General features: G+C 33.9%; 1 protein-coding gene across 1 annotated transcript in view; it reads right to left on the bottom strand.

Annotated features, from left to right (window-relative positions):
- LOC110033229 (QWRF motif-containing protein 2-like) overlaps window positions 1-12,280 on the bottom strand; it is a 36,882-nt gene extending 24,602 nt beyond the window's left edge. The window contains exon 1 of the mRNA XM_020737149.1: window positions 10,959-12,280. Coding sequence (XP_020592808.1) covers window positions 10,959-11,993 — 1,035 coding nt within the window. The 5' untranslated portion in view covers window positions 11,994-12,280. The remainder of the gene's footprint in view (window positions 1-10,958) is intronic.
- Between the last annotated feature and the right edge of the window lie 11,485 nt (window positions 12,281-23,765).

Genomic DNA, 23,765 nt, shown 5'->3' with positions numbered 1-23,765 from the left:
GGTTGTGAGTTAGCTATTATGATTGTTGTCAAGATGATTATATTTGTATTTGTAACTCCCATAAATAGTGATAGGATGAGGAATAGGATTACAAAAAAAAATAGAGGAATTCTTTGGAGCATACAATTTTACTTTATAGAGGTGAGTTTTTTTATGTATATTTATTTTTGTTATTTTTAAGTCTTTTTTTTCTTATGATTTCCTGTACAACTTTTTTATATTTTTAAAGTTCTGAATTTTATCATTTTTTTAGTTTTGCTTTCATTAAAATTTAGTTAAGAAGAATTTCAAAAACTTGAAATTAAATAAAAAGATTTATTTAAGATTTCCTCCTTAATTTAAGCAAATGAAAATAAAAATAAAATATTATATTTAAAAATTTTAAATTACAAGAAAAGAAATAAATTTTATGGAGGCCAGTTACAAATTCTAACTGAGGGGGTGTTTGGTACATGAATCTACGTTAACATTTAACATAAATCTGCCAAAGTTAAATCCCGTCGTTTTCTAAATCTGAAATTTTATTTGTTTTGACGTAAATGCTGGATTTATTAAATCCAATTATTAAGTGGATTTAAAAGATTTAAATGAGGATAAGTGAATTGTTGTTTCTCTTGTCGTCAAACACTTTAAAGAGGTTTAATTGGATTTAACCTTTATCAAAGTAAACATTTTTTCAAACTTAACCATTTTGCATACATATTGCATACTTCTTTTACATTTACTATCTAACACCAAAACTTTTATATTTAGATATATATAATACTCAAATTTTTTACATCACACCAAAAACTTTTTATTATAAGTAACTTTTTAAAAATGAAATCCACGTTATGTGATATTTAATTCTTTATTAAAATAAAAAAATTTTGCCCGGTCTAAATTATATGAAAGTGTTATGAATGTAAATATCAAAATCTAGGCGAAGATATGTAAGTGCAAAAAAATTGTGTGAAATGTATTTTTTTTTTTTAAGAAGAAAAATTCATTAACTAAGCACAACTAAGTAGTAATTAAATAAATTATTTTGAAGTGAATAAATACCTAAACCTCGACCAAAACTTGAATTTTGCATGATCGTTTGTGGTAAAATTTATAGATTATCCAATCAAAATTTTAATGGACATAATTTCTTCTTATGAAGGAGTTGTTTATATTTTTTTCTGCCATGTAAGCTTCTACGAGGCAGATAAAAGGAAACAAATTTTTATATTTTTTAAGGAATTTAAAAATATTGAAATAAATATGATAACAAATTATTATGATTAAAAAGCACATAAAAGAACAATATGCAATTAGAGCAGAATAAAACCTTGAGACTTTGAGTTTAATAATCTCTAGTTAAATGACATATTGCAAATATATATATTTAGTAGAATCATATGAACATAATTAATTTTTCCCTTATGTTTTAATAATTAGCACGATTACAAATTATCTTAACTTTTGTTTTTTCATTAAACAGTTATCTTAATTACAAATTTTTAGAGAATAATTATACTTGAATTATCTATATAACCCTCAATTAATATGTTTGAATTAATTACACTTAAAAAACTGTTTCAAACATACCTTTAAAAAATAAAATAATTACAAAATCCCAACCCTCGTTATACTTTTTTACCCCCTAAATAATTTGTAATGTTTTATACGTACTTTTATGCTTTAGATAATTGAGTAATTTTGTCCCTCCTAACACAAGATATATTTTTTTGGCTATTACCAACTCGTATGCTTGAAAATCATAATATCCATTGCCAACTCTATACTTATGTGTGATAAAAGGCTTTCATAGACTGAAGATATAGTTTATCAAAGTAGACAAATCTATTGACTGAGTTGTGTATACATATGTTGAATAGAAAACATGAGTCAATAGTTTCATCTGACAACTTCAAGCCCAATTATGTCAGAGGTAATCGGCATCTTCATGTCCTAATGTAGTCAACCTTCGTGCAACTATGTCGTAAAGTGATTCGTACTCTGAAGTGTGACCATCAAACACATTGTATCCTTGATATGTGGGTTTCCTATGGGTCAAGAGTTTATTGCAACCCCAATTGAGGACGACGATGTGACAAAATGTGTCACATGCGACCGTGCAACAAAATTTGGCACTTTATGCAAAATTGAGAGTTACAATAGTGTTACACAAAGCAACATCCAATTGTCACCTGCAACTGAAGTTGGTACTTCTCAAAGTGCGCCTCGTGGCTATGTTGACTTCTCGACAACATATCTGATGAATTATCAGGCATATAGGTATTTTATATTCACTCCACTCATAAAATATGTGTATTATTCGGCATATTTTAATTATTCTTGAGATAAAATTTATAAACTTCTCAGTCCTGCTGGACACTCAAGTGTTGAACTGAGTCATCATCCAACTATACACATTGATGATAGAGCACTGAATAGTATTCACATTAGTCATGAAAGAAAAGGATATGAGACAATGGATAGTGCCACAAGCAATGACACGGAGAGTGATTCTGATATTAGAGTAGATGCACCAATGGAAATAAATGAAATTATGGGTCACAACTTGATGAGGATGCATTCTATAATAATGCCATCATATTGGATATTATGATTTCAAACAATAAATATATTCGAGCATGTCGTACGACCGAGGAGTGGAATGAGGATATCAGTTATGATGTCTCAACATGTGACATAAACATAACATCTGAGGGGCAGATTCCAAATGTGTTATATGAGGACATGATTTTTGAAACCAAGAAAGACTTACATTGTGCAATCAATGGTTGGTGTATAGTCAACAACATTGAGTATAGAATAAAAAATTCTACAACATCTTGGTTAAGTATTATGTGTCTTTACCATGATCATCCTTCTAGACCTTGTCATTGGCATTTGCATGCAGCAATGAGCAAGAGATTTTTGGGAGCAAGGAAGATATAAACTATTACTGGCCATCACGTATGTACACATATGATTCCAACTGGTGGACACTGACAATACTCTTCCAATTCATTTGTCATTATATTATGTCTATCATTAGACATCAATTTGACTTGAAGCCCTGAGAGATTATAGCTCAAATGGAAGTAAAATTCAACATTTGAATATCTTATATGAAGGCTTGGGATGCGAGACGAAAGGCCATCAAATCTATATTTGGTAGTTGGAAGGAGTCATTCTACTCAACGCATAAATTAATGACAGCTATCTGCAATACAATGTCAAGACTAATTTACAAGATTCAGTCTGATAGCACAATACTCTTTGAAAACCTATTTTGGGCCTTTGGGCCATCTTTAGAGGGTTAGAGTTGTTGTAGGCTAGTATTGAATCTCGAAGGCACATTCTTGCTAGGCAAATATCGAGGAAATTTACTGAGTGTTATTGGTGTTAATGCCAATAATGGCTTTTTTTTCCCTTGGCATTCGCGGTTGTCGAATCGGAGTGCAACAAATCTTGGATATGGTTTCTAAGGAATGTATTTGGGCTTCTGCCGATAGTTGGGTCACGACCAGACCATTGCATAACATAACATCGACATGCTGGGATTGTTCGTCGATGAAAAGATATTTCTTCATGGGCAGCTCATAAATTTTGTTTGAGGCACCTCAAAGAAAACTTAAAAAAAAAAGCAATCATACATATGGGTATAGCTGACCCAGAGATGTGTTTTAGAAGATTTATTGGGCAGGAAACACGGATGGCATTAGATTATTTAACCAGCATATGGTGGATATTTATAACATAAAACAAGAGGCATATGATTGGTTAATTTCTAGAGATGTTACTAGGTGGACACTTTCTCAAGATGGTGGACAAAGATATGGAGTGATGACAACTAACGCATCATAATATTTCAATGGTGTCCTTCATTGAGCAAGATGACTTCCTATTTAAGCATTGGTTTGCTCTATCTACTATAGCATCATATCATTATTTCTCAAAAGATATAGCATTGTACTGGATCTCGAAGCAGCAAATGGGTCGATTATTGCCACTAGAGTAAACAATAATGTTCAAAAATATGAAGTTGAGGCCAAAAGCTTTTCTAAACCAACTCGTATTAACTTTCATAAAAACGAGGTTTTCGATTTCAGTTGTCACTCCTTTCGGGTCGACTTACATACTGTAGTTGTGATCGACCAGCAACTTATCATATGCCTTGATCACATGTTATAGCTACTTCAGGTCATAGAAGTGTGGATCGTCTATCGTATTTCTCTAATTATTATATTGTTAAGTCATTCAATTATACATATGTATTTGAGTTTCATGTTATATCTGAACGAGCATCGTGGCCTGATTTTGATCCACCATTTGGAATTATTGAGTTAGAACCCCCAACCTTCAAACAAAAAATTGGAAAAACATGCACAAAATGCTATATAAATACGATGGATGAACGTGATTCTTTGGGACACAGAATATGTTATTGCAAACTACAATAAATCTACTAGCCCATCCAACCCAAAAAACATCCGATAAGATGAGTTGAATAATACAATTGCATTTGTTATAAATTTTAATTGACAATCGTATCTTCTACATTCAAACACTATGGCAGACGATAGGCATGGACGGGGACATAGAGGTGGAGCGTCACAGTCTCAAGGCAATACTTCACAACCTGAGATTGGGCCAACAACTCATGAGATGCACCCTGACATTGCTGCACTTCGTGTGACACATAGATCAGCGCACCTTGATGATGTATTATTTGATTAATCTTAAAATTTAATTCACTTTATGTAATTATTTATGTTTAATCTTAATAATTTTGTTAAATTTATTATGTGGGACACTATTCTTGAGATGAGTTCGCGTTTACTTATAACGAGAGAGTGGCAAATTTCATGTCCACGCTATATTACAGCTTTGACAGAGATTGGTTTGGACTGCATGAGATACCTTCAGTATATTAGATTAGATCACCATCTACTTACGACGCTTGTAGAGTTGGTCTACGGAGAACAACACGTTTCACTTGCCTGATGAGGAGATGACAGTCACTTTGCAGAATTTCTCTATGATTATAGGCATTAAAGTTGATGGCCCTGCACTGATAGGCCGGAGAGTTATTGGCAAGGGAAAAAGATGGCCTGATGGCTAGATTACTATGATGATTTACTAGGCACTCATCCTAATCCAGACGTTGTCTACCACCGACCAGAAGTTCTAGATGTTAAGATGAGATTCAGAATGGAACAGGCTAGAGTACATAATTGTGTACCCCTACAATGGCTAACATGGACATTTAGCAGACATTCTTATGAGGATTTAGACGATATTAATTTTTGGAGACATGTTTGCGCAAACATATTATCCATCCTTGGTTGCTTCCTGATTCCTGATACGTTTGTGTGGGAGATACACTTACAGTATTTACCAGTGATGGAGGATTTATCTATTTTTCTCTGTACTCTATTGGATCAACAATATTGGAAAATTTGTATAGAGAACTAGGATGGGCTACAAAGCCTACTCGGATGAACATGGTAGGGTGTCTACATCTCCTTCAAGTTTGGTGCTAGGAGAGATTCCACATTGGCAGACCCCCACTACGAGTTTCTTACTCAACAAGGATAGATGGGAGTAGAGTGGGTTTCAGGTAAAAATTTTTACGTAGAACTTTAATAGTACTTTCATTTGCATTCAATTAACTACACTAATCTTTTTTAATTTTGTAGGCGGAATAAGTCATATGTACGAGAGCAATTACTTAAGCCACAAATGGGTGTACCGTGATGAGTTTGATGAACTTCTTCTTCCTCAGGTATTCTAATTTTCTTTTATTACACATCATCATTATACTTATGAACTAATATTTTCAATAATAATTTCATTTTTTCTACACATTGTAGGTTACATGACAACCATATAGTGATGAGATCCTTCATCTTGTTGCTGACATATGCACCTCAGGATCACATTTTTGGGACGCTCAAGTTCCATTGATTTGTCAGTAGCGTATAGGGTGGCTCCTCTCAAAGAGAGTTACTCGTCAGTTTGGACGGTTCCGAGTAATGATGTTCAGCCGATAGAGTCTGGATTTCAAAGAGTTGATGGAAGGGGGGAAGAGTGGTGTAGACCAGGCCACTTACCACTGACGATATGTCGTGATCTGGGATAGTAGAGAAGCATATGTTGTGGCACAACATTCTGAAGGACTGGATCATCGTTGAGTAGTTAAAGTCTATATGAACTGGTACCGGTCATGGTCTACATTGCACTTACTTAGAGCCCCAATGGATACTTCTGACACATATTACCCTAGGTCTATAGTGCAGCGAGCCCTGGTATGTACTAAATTATTTTAATGCAATTTTATAATATTTATTAAAAGCATTAATTTATTTTAGTAGTGTAATTATATTATGAAAACAGAGAATTCTATCACCTTATTGGGTCTCTGGTGATGAGACTCCAAGACAAAAGGCGATAAATGACATGGAGGTGCTCTATAGCCAAATGAGACGATATGTCCATATGAGATGAGAGCAAAGATGAGGATGCGGATGATCCACCACCTCTACCACTGACAAACGATGACCTCGGGCCATCCTGCTTGGCTTACACCATTCCACCACCTTATGTTTACCAGATTTATTCTTCACACGATGACACTATGGTCTCATATCATGGAGTAGGTCCTACTTGGGCAACATCAGGTAGCGTCCCATCACAGTAGCATTTTTGGATGCCTCATGCGACATTACCTTTACAGGATCAACAGTTATGGGGGGCTTAAGCATATTTTATATCCGATGAGAGATGGTTTGCTTCATATCGCTTGGACCAGCCATGTGTACGGAAGAATGACCATGAGCATTTATACGGCCAACAGCAGCAGTAACACCTGCAACAGTGGCCACGACGATTGTTTGATTACTACACACTTGACAGTGGAGCGATACGACCTAGGCAGCGTCTTAGAAGATAGTATAACATATGTACAATACTCATTTTGTATTTTTTTCCTTCATTTTGATGTGTCTCTTCTTAGACTATATCTTAATGATTGACCCTTTATTTACTATCTTCATTTCTTATATTATGTATTTTTAGTAATTTTTCTCCTCGCCTACACATACGAGAAAAAAATATAAGTAACTTGTGGGCCGAAGATGATCGTCATACACCTCTTGTGAAGCTTATCGCCGTTAGGTGGCAAGCCATGTCATGGGCCGAAGACGATCGTCGCACACCCCTCGTAAAGCTTGTCAATGCCGAGTGACAAGTGATCTTATGGGTTGAAAACGATCGTCGTACACCCCACAGAGTTTGTCGCTGTCGGGTGGCGAGTCACCTCATAAGCCAAAGATGATCGTCGTACAACCCTCACGGAGCTTGTCACTGTCGGGTGGCAAGTCATCTTATGGCCAATGGCGATTGTTTTGCCAGCCTGTTGTTGTCGAGTGTTGAAACTCCCTAGGAGTCGTTGACAATCGTTATACACCACTTGTGGAGCTTGTCGATCGTCTCTGGGCATATGAGTTGGGTTTGACATTTCACTTGCATGGGTCCTTGGTCACCCGGTTCTACCTCCATCTTTGGTTGGGTCCCTTCTCTATTGGATATCTTGGTGCTAATACAATGACTCATCCTTCAACTGGTGAAGTTTGGAAACACTTTGATCGCAGTTATCCTGATTTTACAGCAAAACTACACAACGTTAAGCTTGTCTTATGTTCAGATGAATTCATATTTTACAGTCACGCTGTAACACTCTATTCATATTGGACAATTATTATCACACCATATAATTTGCCCCTTTATATGTGTATGACTGCGTCTTTCTCATCTTTAATATCATACCAGGTCCACATAGCCCAAAGGGTAAAATTGAAGTGCACTTACAACCTCTTATAGATGAGCTATAGGTTTTGTGGGAAACCGGTGTGTTGACTTGTGATATTGCAACAAAACAAATTTTCATCTTATAGCTGCTCTTATGTCAATGATCAGTGAATTTCCAGCTTATGGGATGCCATCTAGTAGGACCACAACAAGGAAATTGGTTTGTACCTACTGTATGGACATGTCCAATATTCACTTTGAAGCGCGGAAGAAAAAATTCCTGGTTTGATTGTGATTGAAGGTTCTTAGCACTTGATCCCCCATTATGAAGAAATAAAAACTTATTTTTCAGAAATAGAGTTGAAAAATCAAGTCCACCCCCAAAGATAGGTGAAAGCGATATATTGCAGATGATTAATAAATTGCCAAAGAGCATTGAAAGACTGGAACTAGCCTCAAGTCGTCTTCCAGATTTCGGCGTCACATATAACTGGATGAAGTAGAGTAATTTTTGCAATCTTCCATATTGAAGGACCAATCTGATTAGACATAATTTGGATGTTATGCATATTGAGAAGAATTTTTTTGATAATATATTTAATATTGTTCTCGATATCAAGAAAAAATTAAAAGACAATGTCAAAGCAAGATTTAATCTAAGGGAGTATTGCAATAGGAGTGAGTTAGAACTGCAAGAGACAATTGCAGGTAAAATAATAAAGCTCAAAGCTACATATTGTCTCACATTGGATTAACAAAATAAAATTTTTGAGTGGTTGCATTCTTTGAAGTTTCCGAGTGGTTGTATTTTTAACGTTAGCCAATGTATTGATATGAGGATGGGAAAAATATTTGGTATGAAGAGCCACAATTGTCATATTTTAATGTAGTGTTGGTTACCTATTACATTCAATGTCTGTCAAAGCCAGTACTTGATATATTGATCGAAATTAGTAAATTTTTCAAGGTATTGTACGCACGACTTTAAATATTAATTCTCTAAGAGGTCTTGACGCGAGTACTTAGTTAATTATATGCAAGCTCGAAAGGATATTTTCTCCCGATTTTTTTGACTCAATAAAATATCTACCCATACATATATGTTATGAGGTTATATTGGGGGGGTCCAATGCAATACAAGTGGATGTATCCCTTTAAAAGCTATGTCTTTTATTGTAATGTGAACTAATATCTTTTTGTTTTTAAAATGACTCAACCGTGCTGATTTCTGAATAAAATAAAAAACCACGAAAAACTGTTGAGATGTAAAATATTATCGAACTTATTCACCAAGTGTCAGTTATGTTTGATTTTCATGATCAACTTAGCTCAATCAAAGACGAGTTGCTCCTAGAGGATATCACAGGGCTTCATAAAAAAATCTCTCTAGATATGGATGAAAATGATGATGAGATTGACGAAGAAATTTTAAACTGTTCAAAATATAGATCTTCGAATAAAACAGACTAAAAAATGATATGTATACTTAGATGATTAGTTTCTGCACCTTCTTGTTTTTACTTTCGGTTCTTAAACTAAAGTTATCCTATTTGATTTTCTTGATTTTATGCATAGTCATGACATGTTTCATGTTAGCATTCTACTCTGTTCTGGTTTTACTTTTGTCTTATATTACATACTAAACATGTTTACTAATTCTATTTTTTTTCCCATTGCAGATGACAGGCGCTCAGCCTCCAAAGAGTCCTCGCGTTTAGGGGACTTGGGGGAACACATATTGGAGGTTGAAGAAGGTTGTCACCAGCGCTGACACGTACAATACTCATGCAGTCACTCAGATCACCACTCCTGTTGCCCCTCCTCCCGCACCAGCTTCCTCATTGGCACCACCTCCCACACTTGCACCATATTTACACCCAGATTGCTCATCCGATGAACCATGCACTTCGAATCCAGCACTTGAGATGGCTGACACCGCCGATAGAGTCTATATTGTGTCGAAGGGTGACTCGTAAGTCAACTTTCTTTTTTACATTAAAGTAATTTCAATTTTTATTCGATTGTATAATGTAATTAATGTTTTAATTACAGGTTCTAGCCCTCCAAGCCGCCCGTGATGCGGACCACGAAGATCATCTGGAGCAAGTATGATCAATCATATCTCTCATGGAACTAGATCCCGATTGCGACTCAAAATATATCTTTTATGGAGTTCAAGGTATGATATTTTAATTTGAAATATAATGTTAATTTCTACCTTTTTTATGCTGATCAAACTTACATAATTTCTAATTAGCAGTGGTTATTCTAAAGGTTGCCGCAACATCACAGGCAGATAGGGCAAGCCCACGGGCCGCCTACAAGCCTCAAAAGAAGTGATTTTTCATATGTTATATACTATCATTTTGATATTTTGGTCGGAATTCGAAACATAGATGCAAGTACGTGAAAGTTTTGTATGTAGCAATGTTTTTTAGTGCTATATATGTAATAGATCCTACTTTATGCTAATTGGACAAAACAAAAACCTCCAATGTTGTGTCTAAATACATGAACACTGCTTTCCAAAGAAGGCTCTACAACCTTAAACGTGTTAATTTAATCCCTGATATCATAAAAGGATTGAAAGAATGCTACTCTTAGAAGAAAACTATGTAGTTAAATATGTTACATCAATTTTCAAATTCTTGCCGAAGTATTAAAAAGCAATTTTAAGAAAAAAGAATTAACCTGCTCAAAAGCTTGCAATCGCGAGCTACACCTATGAGACTTGGTCATTTGGTAGGTTGAGCTTGGCATGGGTCGGGTTTACTTGGGCTTTGACTAAGTCAAAGCGGGCTCAGGCTGCGCTGAGCCCACAAAATTTTAATTTTTTCATGGCCAAGTCTGCCCATTCCAAGCAGGCTAATGGCGAGCCCGTCGAGCCACCCACCCAATTTCGAGGTCTATTCAGGACTAGTTTAAATTTTAATTGAAGTTTAAACTTTTTTTTGCTAAAAAATTGCCCCTACATTCGTGTTGTGACTCGAGATTCATGCAGAATTATGAAAATTTGTTGATGGTGTATCAAGAGCAAATCAGATTTCCAATGAAAAAAGGGGACTTTTTGACATGTTCTACGACCAAAATTCCATTTGACAGTTCGCAGATATGAAGATAACAATAGAAATCAATATATGTATCAAATCCACAAGCTCAACATCTTTCCTTACCTTGGCATTTACCAGATGTGTTGAAAATGCATTTTCAGCACGGGCATTGATATAACGCCATTGCAAATACCGATTATGAAATAGTCGCAACATATGGGCATTTTCAATCCGGCTTTCACCTTTCTTTGTCCTCCTCACTTCAGAAGCAAAGCTTATAATGGAAGGAGCATTGCCTACATGACCATTGGAGTAATTCTCCATGATATTTCTTCTAGTCCGTGAAGCCCCGTCCTGTCTCGGGAGACAAAACTTGGGTCCATATGGAGCAGGAGAAATAATTTTGGGAGATGGCAGTTGAGTATTAGCTAATGGCTGCTGCTTTCCACTAATCAGCTTCTGAGTGGTTTCGACATGAGGGAGAGGACAACCATTCTCCTGCATAAACCTAGCAGGAACACAGATACCACGGGGCTTGGCCCGCACTTTCGCATTGCTCTCATATGACAAACTATCAGAATCCGACGACTGAGATGGATCGCCAATGTTGAAATTAGCCTCATCAAGAAGCAATCGAACCGTCAGCAATATGGGATTATCTCTATCAACGGAACAATTCAAACTCCTCGTCAATGAATTCGCCTCCCTTGCCCTCGCCGTCGGATACCGGGGCCTCTGCTTCTCATTTGGCTGGGAGTTGTCAACCCCAGTAAAAGCCACAATGGGTTTCCGGGACTCTGAGATGGGTTTTCTCGGTGTGGGTTTGGACTTGCTGGTCTGGAATACGAAGGATTCGCCCTGGAAGGAGACGGACAGGCTTCTTGTAGACGTCTGCAGTCGATCCACGGATTGGGAACGTTTTTTGGACAACGTCGATGGGGTTTGGGAAGTCGGGTTATGAAGCGGAGAACGAAAGCGTTGGGGAGTGGATGAGGAGGAAGAGGACAAAGAAGAAGAGGAAGAGTTGGATTTGGAAGAAGAGAGCAGGGATGATGGGAGACACCTCGAGAAGCCGCGCTCTGATGGAGGGAGGGATGATGGGGTTCTGGGAAATGCTTGCTCTTCGCCGCATCCTGGGACAGCTACGACGGCCACCATTACGATTTACGCCGCCTGGATATTGAGTTATAGTTGATAGAGAGAGAGACAGCGTGTTAAGTCAGCTGAGTAATGGAGCAGAGAGGGGAAAACAGCAGCGTAGAGGGATGAGTGCAGTCCAGAGAGAGCAGCGAGAGCGGAGTTGGCGGGGAAGCAGCGGGGGGTATTAGTGGGGAGCGGGGAGACCGGTTGGTGGTGTTAACTGGAAATTTTCTCAGCGGACATGTTTTCGTAACGGTACCGAAGGAGGAGGGGCTGATTCGAAATTAAGAAAATTCAGTGTCTTTCTTCGATTTCTGAAGTTCATGGCTCTTTGGTGGCAGTAGGGTTTAATTTGAATTTAATAAATTGGCTAAATTTGGAATAATGAAACCTTGAAGGATTAAATTTTAAAAATTATTTGATATATTAGTAAGTAAATTTTAACAAAATAAAAATAAATAAATAACAATTTAATAGGATTTACCTCTTCTCACAAGCTTCAATTTCTCCGAATTCTATAAATCCGGCTTCAAAAAAAAAAAAAAAAACTAACAAATTTAATATTCATGAGCAACGATCAATCAATTCCTATTCATCAGAAGGGTGACAGCCTCCTTCTCACTCCACACCAGCTTCAAGTACAACATATATGCTACTCAACTTCCTTATTTAATAGCCTCCTTTCAATCCATAAATTAATCTAAGATAACAAATTCATTGTCTCTTTAACCCCTCTAGTTTTTCTATCATTATTCCACAAACTAATCGAGTTCTATTCCAAGGCCCAAGCTCCCATGGGCTTTACTTCATCCTAGCTCTTTCTGTCACTCTCCAAAAATCAGCTACTTCTGATCTTTGGCACAAACTATTGGGACATCCACACCCAGTCATCATCGACACCATCTCCAAAACACAACATTTGCATATTTTTCCTTCTTTAACTAAATGTAATACCTGTCTACTTACAAAGTCACGCAAGAAGTCATTTGGTTCTAGTTTCCGCATAGATACAAGAAGTTTAAACTTCTTCATTCAGATGTACGGGACACCTCCCCAATTACCTCTACTTATGGTTATCAATACTATATTTCTTTTGTTGAAGATGAATCTCATTTATGTTAGATATATCCTTTGATTACAAAATTTGAAGCTACACTTAAAATTCAGCACCAAATAACAATGCTTCAAACACAATTTAACACAAAAGTCAAAATCCTCCGTACTGATGGTGGGGGTGAATACAATGACCGTGCCTTGCATGACTAACTCACTTCAAATGGAGCGATTCAACAATTTTATTGCCTACATACCCTAAAACAAAATGGGGTGGTGGAACGTAAACATAGACACCTTATTGAAACTACTCACGCTCTATTTCATGATGCCCATCTACCTTTATGCATTTTGGGTTGATGCTCTTTTTGCTACTACCTACCTCATCAACAGAATCCCGACCAAAGTCATCCACCATAGTTCCCCTTACTAACACAACATGGTACTCCTCCCTCCTACTCTCATCTCAAAGTTGTTTGTTTGCTCCTGTTACCCTCATAAACTAGCACCTCGCTCCATATTGTACATCTTAATTGGTTACTCATCCACCCATAAAGGATATTAGTGTTGCAACCCATCCACCAAGAAAATTATCATTTCTCACCACGTCACATTTGATGAACTAATGTTTCCTAGGAAGACTTTATTTCATGTACAAACTCCATCTCCTCCTCTGACAGTTACCCCTAATCCACTACTTCTAACTCCTACAAGCATTCATGTTCGAACATCCAATATAGCAATCAACTTATTAGCACCTCCTCCCAACATTTCTCTACCAACTAACAGTTTGTCCCAACGGTACCTCCCTCCCCATCCTAATCACCGTCGGTCTTCCCTCATTTCATGGCAACCCGCTTGTGAATAGAACACCTTAAGCCAACTCATAAACTTAATCTCTCTCATCACGTGGTTTCAAATTTTGATCCAACATGTTATAGTCAAGCAGTCAAGCTCTCTCATTGGTGTCATGCTACGGCAGAAGAATTTGATGCACTTCAGAAGTAAGGCAGTTGGATGCTTGCCCCAAATGCTACTAACAATCCTATACTAGGCTCTCGCTTGATTTACACTACCAAATTACACTCGAATGGAAGAGTTTCTCTTTACAAAGTGAGGCTAGTTGCTCAAGACCTTCAACTAGAGGTTGAAATATCTATGATTCATATCCTATGACAATTTCTTTACATCACAATTGGGAGGTACTTCAATTTGATGTATCCAATGCATTGCAACACAACAATCTTTCTAAAACATTTTATATGTGTCAACCTCCCAGCTTTATTGATTCTCAACTTCCCAACCATGTTTGCCTTCTTCAAAAAGTTCTCTATGGCCTCAAACTGGCATCGAGCATTGGTTCCTTCTGCTCTCTACATTCTTCAGTGAACGAGAATTCACTATGAGTAAAGTTGATCTGTCCTTACTTCTTTACCGTTGAAACACTAAAACCATCTATGTGTTGGTCTATGTCGATGACATGCTTATAACAGGTAATCAACCAGAGACCATCTCTCAACTTGTGGAGGAACTCAATTCCAAATTCTAACTTAAACATCTTTGGTCAATCTCATGCTTTATGGATATATTGGCAAACCAAACTCCCACTCTTGGCTTCACTCACAGTCCCAGTACATATCTCAGATTCTTTTTCACTATCGACATGCTAGAGTGCAACCTAGTTAATACTCCCTTACCTCTCAGGCAATCAAACCCACACCCACCAAATAAACCCTTTCACAATCCCACTTTTTATTGTCAACTTACTGGATCTCTTCAATATCTTGCAATCACAAGGCCATATATTTTGTTTGCGGTCAACCAATTGTGTCAACATATGCACTCCCCGACCGATTACCACTTCAACTTGTTGACTTGTGTCCTTAAGTATCTCAAAGGCATACAACATTTTGGCCTACACCTACCTCTGGGAAACCTTCAACTTCACACATATGTTGATACTGATTGGGCAAGTGACACCATTATGGGAAAATCTACAATAGCCTTCCACACATACCTAGGTGATGCATCCATTTCCTGGACAGTAAAGAAACAAACGGTTGTGGCCCAATCTTCCACAGGGGCGGAATATAGATCCCTTGCTTCGGCAACCACGGATGTCATATGGTTGAGCTTGAGCTTGATTAATTAATCGAGTTTGAGCTCAAATTCGAGATCGATCTGATAAACTTATTTACTATAAAAATGAGAAAATTAAGAGAAAATAATATTTAGTTTTGCTAGTTTTATAATAAAATAATAAATAAAATGAATACTCATGACATAACTAATAATAAATCATTTGATATAAAATATTAAATACTATTTTTTTAGAAATTTTAAATAATTTTAAGATAAAATTTTAATATATTTTATACATTTTTTTTTTAATGAACCGGCACATGAGTTAACTAGTTGAGTCGAGGGTTGGCTTAAGCTTAGTTTATTTGCTCATCTAGCATAGCTCACAAGCCACTTATCAAGCAAACTCATGAATTGGTTTGGCTCCTTCACACCCCTAATGAGAATATATATATATATATATATTACAAATTCTAGCTTTAACCATCAAATTTGAAATATAATGAAAATTTTAAGGGTTGTAGTTTTAGACCGAATGGATCACAATCATCCCTTCTCCCACAATATAGCCTATGCGCGCCAATCTTTAATTGTTTGCAAAATTCGCATTTAAGGTACCTGATATAATTTTGCTAAATGTTGGGAGATTGAATCGAGCTCAATCAGGCTTGAAATCGAAACAATCTGACTCAAATTGAGTTATTTGGGTCCATTCCACTTCGAAATCGGCTTAAAACCAGCTCAAAGTCAAAATGACTTGGCTCAAATTGAGTTATTTGGTTCATTTCAGCTCATACTTCAAGTCAATCTATGTTTGAAATTGGCTTGAAAATAGCTCGATCCAAAGTTTCGGCTCGTTTATTTCAATCATAGCCAAAATTTGAAGAGATTTTTGAGCGATTAATGATATTCGAGCTAATTTCACAACACTACACTTCGGCTATATCAAAATCAAAACATGAAAGTATCAAAAAAATAATTATCTTAGCTAAGCAGAGAAAATAGTGTCCAGAGTACGTACCCTGGGGACACCAATAATACATCGTCATTTGTAAAGTGGTGGAACCGGATTTTTACGAATTAAAAAAAATATGAAAAAACTATTTTTCACGTGATCAGGATCGAAGACCGCTCGGTGGTATTCTGGTGATATTATGATATTATTGTAGTATTTTGATGGTATTATTGTGACAATATTGTAGTATTTTGATGATATTATGGTGATATTCTAGTGATATTATGACGTTATTCAGGTGATATTTTAGTAATGCTATGCTCGTATTCTAGCAGTATTATTACAGTATTCTGGTGGTGTATTTTTTGTTGTATTATAGTCGTATTCTGGTGTTATTTTTATGATATTCATGTGGTATTCTGTTGTTATATTATAATACTACCAGAATATCACCAAAATACATTCATAATACCACTGAAATACTACCAAAATATCACGAGAATACAACCAAAATACCCAGAATATCACTAAAATATCACAATAATACCGTATTAATATCACAATAATACCACCATAATATCACTAGAATACTATCAAATTGCAACTAGAATACAACCATAATGTTGTCATAATATCACCAAAATATCACCAGTCGGTTTTGCTGGTGATATTATGGTGGTATTCTATTGGTATATCAGAACAAAACAAAAATAATATTATCATAATACTATTAGAATATCACAAAAATATCTTAAGAATATCACCATGTACCACCATAATATCACAAGAATACAACCATAATACCACTAGAATATCATCACAATATCACTAGAATACCCAAGAATACCACCAAAATATCATCATAATACCACCAGAATACTATATGGTAACCTTCAGGCCAAGTCACGTGAAAAAATTACTTTTTTTCATATAGTTTTAAATTCTCAGAATCTTGATCCCATCACTTTACAAATAGCGGACATAATACTTAATTAGTTGAGCAACCCTAACTATACTATAGGAAACTTCTAACTTAGGAATGGAAGTTTGGGGACATTTCATGATCGTGATTAGGAGAAAAAGGTTCAGCTAATGGCCACCTAACACGCATAACAACCTCCACTGATAACTAACTAAAAGACTTATATTAGATTTTAACAACATTAACAAATCACCAGCTCGAAAGAAACTAAGCCTAAAAGTAAAAGGAAAAAAAAAGGGGAAATTTACATCCATACCACACAATTCTTATGTATTTGCATATCTAGCTTCTAAACTTTTATAATCACAGTTATAAAACGTTAGTGTCATAAATTTATAAATGAAAAGATGTATTTAACTTTTAAAACTCAAGTAAAAGTGATATTCTTAATGTTATATTAAAGATAAGAGTGTTATTCATATGCATGTAAATTCGAGGTGTAAATGAGTCAAGTCAGCCCGTGAGTCGGCTCAAGCTTCGCTCAATAAGTTGCTCGTGAATTGAGCTCAATGAGCTGACAAGTCAAGCTCAAGCCAGCCCCGACTGGACTAGTTAATTCATGAGTTGGCTTGTTTAAAAAATAATTGATGTAAAATACATTCAAAATATATTTAAATTCAAGTTTTTATCTTTAAACTATTGAAGAGGTGCAAAAAATGATAATTTATATTTTGTAGCTAATAATTCTTAACTATTTATCATTTAATTACTCACTCTATTTAACATTTAAACATAACACTAACTTGGATTAGTATTTTTTCCCTTGTTTCATAATAATCAACTTGTAGAATTAAGCTCTAGCCCAAACTCAAACTTGATTAAGTTAATTAAGCTCAAGCTGAGGTTAGCACGAACTCGCGCCCAAAACTCGTATACACCCATTATAAACATATGAAAACTCAAATGCCACATAAGTAAATACACAAGAATTGTGTGGTATGCTTGCAAATGCCCCACCAAAACAGCACTATCACAGCTGAAATAAACTAATTTCCAATTTTGTTAATTAGTTAATTCGAGAAAGTTGATTGAAAGATTATAACTAATTAGATGATGTGCTCCAGTTGTTGTTGTTATGTCCATGCTAGCTTTAGGTTAAAAAATGAATAATTTAGGAGAGCTGTATAGTGCTCTTTGTGTAAGTTTTGGTGCTCATAATAGGAATAGTTAGTTATTGATATGGCTGCCTAATGGCCATTGATAGGAATGGATGGGCATTTGATAATAATAGTAAGGTTCAAAGTAGGAATTTTTTTTGTATAATAATGTCATGCTTTATGTCAATTCTTAACAAATTTGGATGGAATCTTTGCACCTTTTCTTTTGTTTTTCATTTATTTGAGTGCAAAGATTAAATTGTGTATTCACAATTTCAATATATGTATCTATATTTGGTTGATTTGAGTAATTAATTGAAGAAAAGTGACTTGTTTGATGAAATTTAATGGAGTTAGAAAGGTGCAATGCAATGCATAGGTTCATGATGTGGATGATGTTCCCTTATATTGGATGCAAATATCATAATTTATAAGGTCATGGGGCATCTCATCAATTTTTAAGGAGGTAAATATTTTTGTAGTTTGGGGCCTAGCATGTAATTTGTATGGTTTGTTGCATAGTGTGTCAATTGAAAGATGTGATATTTAATTTATAATTTAAAATGTATTTTTATTTAATTGATAGGTATAAATCTAGTTAAAGTTGATTGAATTCATCATACCTACAACTTTTTATGGAATTTTTAGTGGATTGAAATTTTTTTAATATTTAAAAAGACCTTATATTTGATCTAAATCTTTATAAGCTGAGAAATGTGTGGCCTATTAGTTCCAAGTCCAAGATATAATTCTCACACAAAAAAAAAACAACTTTAATGCAAGTGCCATATTATTAAGCTTACAATTTAAGTGAATTATCATCGAGTATTATTAAATAATAGGCTCCAAATATATCATTCAAGCATATCAAACTCCCGTAACAATTAATCTCATTATTAGCATGCTATTTTGAGCATATTAGTATTAAGCAATAGCCTCACCCCCCACAATAGTTTTATTCATAGCTCACACCCCACTTTGATGGTTAATTAAAACAAAAGAATCAAACATTTATAATATAGGATTAAATTTAATAACTCAATACTTCACAAACTAAGATGTATAATAAAATTATTTTTTTCAGAGTGTTAGATAATATCAAAAAATATAAAGTTCATTAGCTATCATTTAATAATAAAAGTAAGAAGCTAACTATATATACATCGGTGGTAACAAAGCTCACATGAAATGTAGAAATACAAAAGGTCATTTGTAAAGGGCCAGCTCAATAATTAATGTTCTCCAAAAGAAAAAAAAAATTAAAAGTTGATAAAAATATGAAAGATCCATATTATTCCGCATGTTATATAAATGTACCATCCATTTGAAGATTCCTATGTCTTAATAAATTAGGTTAAGCAAATAAAATATTGAATTGGAGAAATTCATACCACAAAAAAGTTTATGATTCAATTAAAAAAGAGGACCTTTAACATTGTCGTGAATGCACTAATCGTTTGATAGTTAAGGAAAAAATATATGAATCATTATAGTAGGAGAGTGGCTTCTATTTCTTAGATAAAATGAAGAAAATAATTCAATAATTATATTGGCTCTCAAAACTAAATAAAATAACATTATAAAATCAATCTGATATTTGAAGTCAAATGATAAAGTATATACACATTCTTTAATTACTAAGTGAAATTGAATCATAAATCCAAGGCAATCCTTAAAGAATATGAAGTCTATAATGCCAAATGCTAAGACAGTGATCATCATGTTCATCTATGATGAAAGTAGAGTGAGACCCTCCATTATGTTAGCTTTGAAATTCATGGACTTCTAATTCTCATATGTCCATATTTCGTATAATGAGAATAAAATTCCTCAATGAGATTTGATATAAAGTGTATATTGTAATAATGTGGTGAAATAGTTATAGGGATGAATTAAACCTGTTAGAGTATCTAAATAAGAAAAAGGAAGCTAAACTCATGTTGCATGTAAGATTGGTATATGTGACATTTACGATGATATAAATGCTTCAAAAACTTCAATTAGAATCAACTTAAGCTACTCAAAAAAAAAAAAAAAAAAAAAAAAAAAAAAAAAAAAAAAAAAAAAAAAAAAAAAAAAAAAAAAAAAAAAAAACAGTTCAAGTGCATTCAAATACTAAGCTAAGACAATTATAGGATATTTGCTAAAGAAACTAATTATAAAATGAAAAAAAAATAAAATACTAAATGAGTTTAATTGAATATGATTAATTCTAAATTGTAATGGTTACTTATACCTTCGTTGGAATCAGACGGATAGATCATTGAAACTATATTATATATTTAAGAAAATTTTTATTTATGAAATACATGTATAAACATACACTCTTAAAAAGGTTTTAATATGTTTTTCATGATAAGTAAGTTTGTTTTCACTAAAAAGTATTACTAGTGAAACATATTTTCAAACAATATGATAAAATTAGGATTGATTTTATTAAAATTGATCAATAGATTAGATATATAGTGAATATTTATGAAACATAATATGTTGAAGTATAATTAATGATATAATAATGAAGATACGAGCCTTATGTGAAGATAGACTTATACAAAAGAAGAGGTCCTCAAAACTAAGATATTAGATCCTATAATCAATATACAACCTTTAACTGTACAACCTTTAACTGTCTAAGTGCCCATATGTAGAATGAATGATAGAGTATGTTAATGCTTAGACACTATAAGCTTTATCTTGAAGAAAAGCTATTATAAGACAAGAAAGTGGCACCTTAGCATTATTATTCAAACTTCAAAGTTTTATTTTTTAGAAGTAACTATAGAACCAAGAGTAGTTACAATGCAACTATAATGGCTCTTGTTAGGAGTTAAAAAGAGAATTTTGCAAGGAAAATAAGAGACATGGAAAGAAGAGACATCTAAGAGATAAAAAAGGTAAAAGGGAGAAGACTTACAAGATGATTGTAAGCATAAAATTGCAAACAATTATATTGTTTTCAATTCAATTAGTCATCCTCATTCGATATAGTGAATTTCATGATTCCAAGGAATGTATCTCTCAAATTATTATGAACTAATTTTGTTTGTATTTTATTAGTATAATCCAACAAATGTCTTAATTAGTTAGTCTGCTTTTTTGTGGTTTATTATTTGGATTATGTTATTTATCTAGTATCTTGTTTAGTTATTTAAATGACCATTACCTCATCTTTGATGATTTTATAAGGTTTATCTTATGCTTTGTAAAAAAGCAATCAATAAAATTATTTGAGATATGATTATAGTTAAATGGAACTTATAATCTTAATAGAAGAGAATATTAATGTAATCCTTGAGAGTTAGGATGCAATATGGTTGAATAATTGATGAAATTAGAAAATTGTTCAATTTTTTTTACAATCCATAATGTTTAAAAATATTATTATTTCATATTATGAGGTTGAAGAAGAATGTTTCAAGAAAATTATAAACCTAAGTATTTCTCTCATAAAATTAAGTTAAAATTAATGTATAGAAATTAATGATAATCATTAATGCCTGAATTAAAATTTATAATAAGATAAATCAATAGTTATTTTTAAAGAAAATTCTCTATTCTTTATGGGATAATATTTTACTCGTCTAATATTAATTTATTTGCACTTACAACCGCCTTACAAAATAATGCAAATGTTTGCTAACCCTTATCTTTTTGACATGCTTTATAAACAGTTAAATTATTAAAAAAATTTGAGTGAACTCAATTCACATGCAATTCCTTACTATAGATTAGAATTAATGATTTGATCGATATTGAAGTTCACAATTATCTTAAACACTAAAGGCCCAAAAAAGGAGAAAAATAATTACTCTACCCCTACGAGGAGAAAATTATACAGGATGACTTATAGATCAATGTTTTACTCATCAAACTTTAAACATCAATTAAAACATACTTAAAGGAAAATTTGGTTTAAGTTCATGATGTATTAAAGTATTTTCATTTTTCTACCTGTTATGAGTTTGTTTTTGTTAAAAAAAAATTATTCTGACTTTGTTTAATCATAACATTTGCTAAAGTTTTCCTTGCTCTTATAACTGTAGTAAAACGTAGCACCTACAAATGGGAATGTTGAATTATACGAGGCATTAATTGGAATATCAACCATGTTGCATACCATGCAAATAAACTCTCAAAGTAGACCGGCATTTTCCTCAAACTTCATAATAATATCCTGCAAAATATATTCTATTGTATAGTAAAAGTAATTAAGCCAAATCAAGATGAGTACAGACTCAAAATATATAAGTAGGTCTTTCTCCTAGCCCAAGCCTGTTAAAGAAACAAACCCAAGTGAGAGTGATAAGAATGGTGAAACACCACCTGAATGCAAACAACCGAATTACATCAGTCGAATGCAAATGACTGAATACAGATGGCTGAGCATGGAAGGGTTGAATACAACTGTGATAGAAGAGAATACGAGAACAGAGATTACTAATTATTCGCCAACCACTAGTTAACTTTGGAGAGAAAATCTGCAAAAAGATTTGACCAAGGAGACAACTAAATGTCCCTAAAAGGCCCGGGCACTATCACGACTTATCTATTTCTTTATTTAGAAATTAACCACTATATATATGGAGCATTTAATGAAAAACAAGATTTCAATCTCTTCCTTTTATCTAAGCTACGCGCTTCCTTCTCTTCGGCTCTCCATCTCTCTCTGTGTCATTTCCTTTCTTTTTCTCTGACATTGAAAAAAACAAGATTCAACATGTTCCATTGTTTTGCCAAGGGCCCTAATGATCAATACTGATTGATCAAATAGTGACTTAATGTGTGTGTGTGTGTGTGTGTGTGTGTCTTAGCATATTATTTTTATAATCAAATAAATACAAGATAATAAATCATTATTGTTAGCTTTATTCTAATTAATAAATATAGACATTAGGATATCCTGGCCTAAATTTTATGATGCTAAAGTTGCTTATAAAAAGTTCGTATTACACTATTCTCTAAACAAATTCAATATTTTCGAACCCATTATAATAAAATATGTATCGCATGATTCTATTTTGGGTCATTTACATACAAACCAGCTAATTCTCCAATTTATTTACACATCCATCTAACACCTAAACATTATTGCCTTTTTATATTTAAACCTCCGAAATCTTTCATATCACATTAAAAAAAACTACCAATTTAAGTTTTAAAAAGTGAAATGCACATTTTCATGCATAAATAAGGTGGTTTATGTAAAAATTGAAATATATAGGAATTGAGTGGTTATATATGCTAATCTTCCTCGCATTTTACAAAGGGAACTAAGAAAAGCAGTTGAAAATTCTAGCTTTGAAGCCGCCTCCACATTGTCGGTATATCCAGCTGATAACTGATCTAATAAAAGTAGCAAGGCTCTTTGCTTGAGTGTGAATTCTTGAGAGAACGAAAATAAAAGAGATTGGCTTGAGAGGAAAGTTATCTCCTAATGATTTCATTTTAAATTAGTGGGGTTAATTAGAACTCCTGACATGTCACAGTTGTCATTATTATATTTCTTGTTCTCGCAACGCATTTTAGGTGGAATTAAAATAATACTGACAATGGTTCTGCAAGGCCAGTTGGAAACAAAACAAAAAATTCTAATGCTTCAGAGGCTTGCTGAAAAATTTGAA

Source organism: Phalaenopsis equestris, unplaced genomic scaffold, assembly GCF_001263595.1.
Source record: "Phalaenopsis equestris unplaced genomic scaffold, ASM126359v1 Scaffold000002, whole genome shotgun sequence".
NCBI lineage: Eukaryota > Viridiplantae > Streptophyta > Magnoliopsida > Asparagales > Orchidaceae > Phalaenopsis > Phalaenopsis equestris.
The sequence above is the reverse complement of the archived record's forward strand: the minus strand, read 5'-3'. Positions and strand labels throughout refer to the sequence as shown.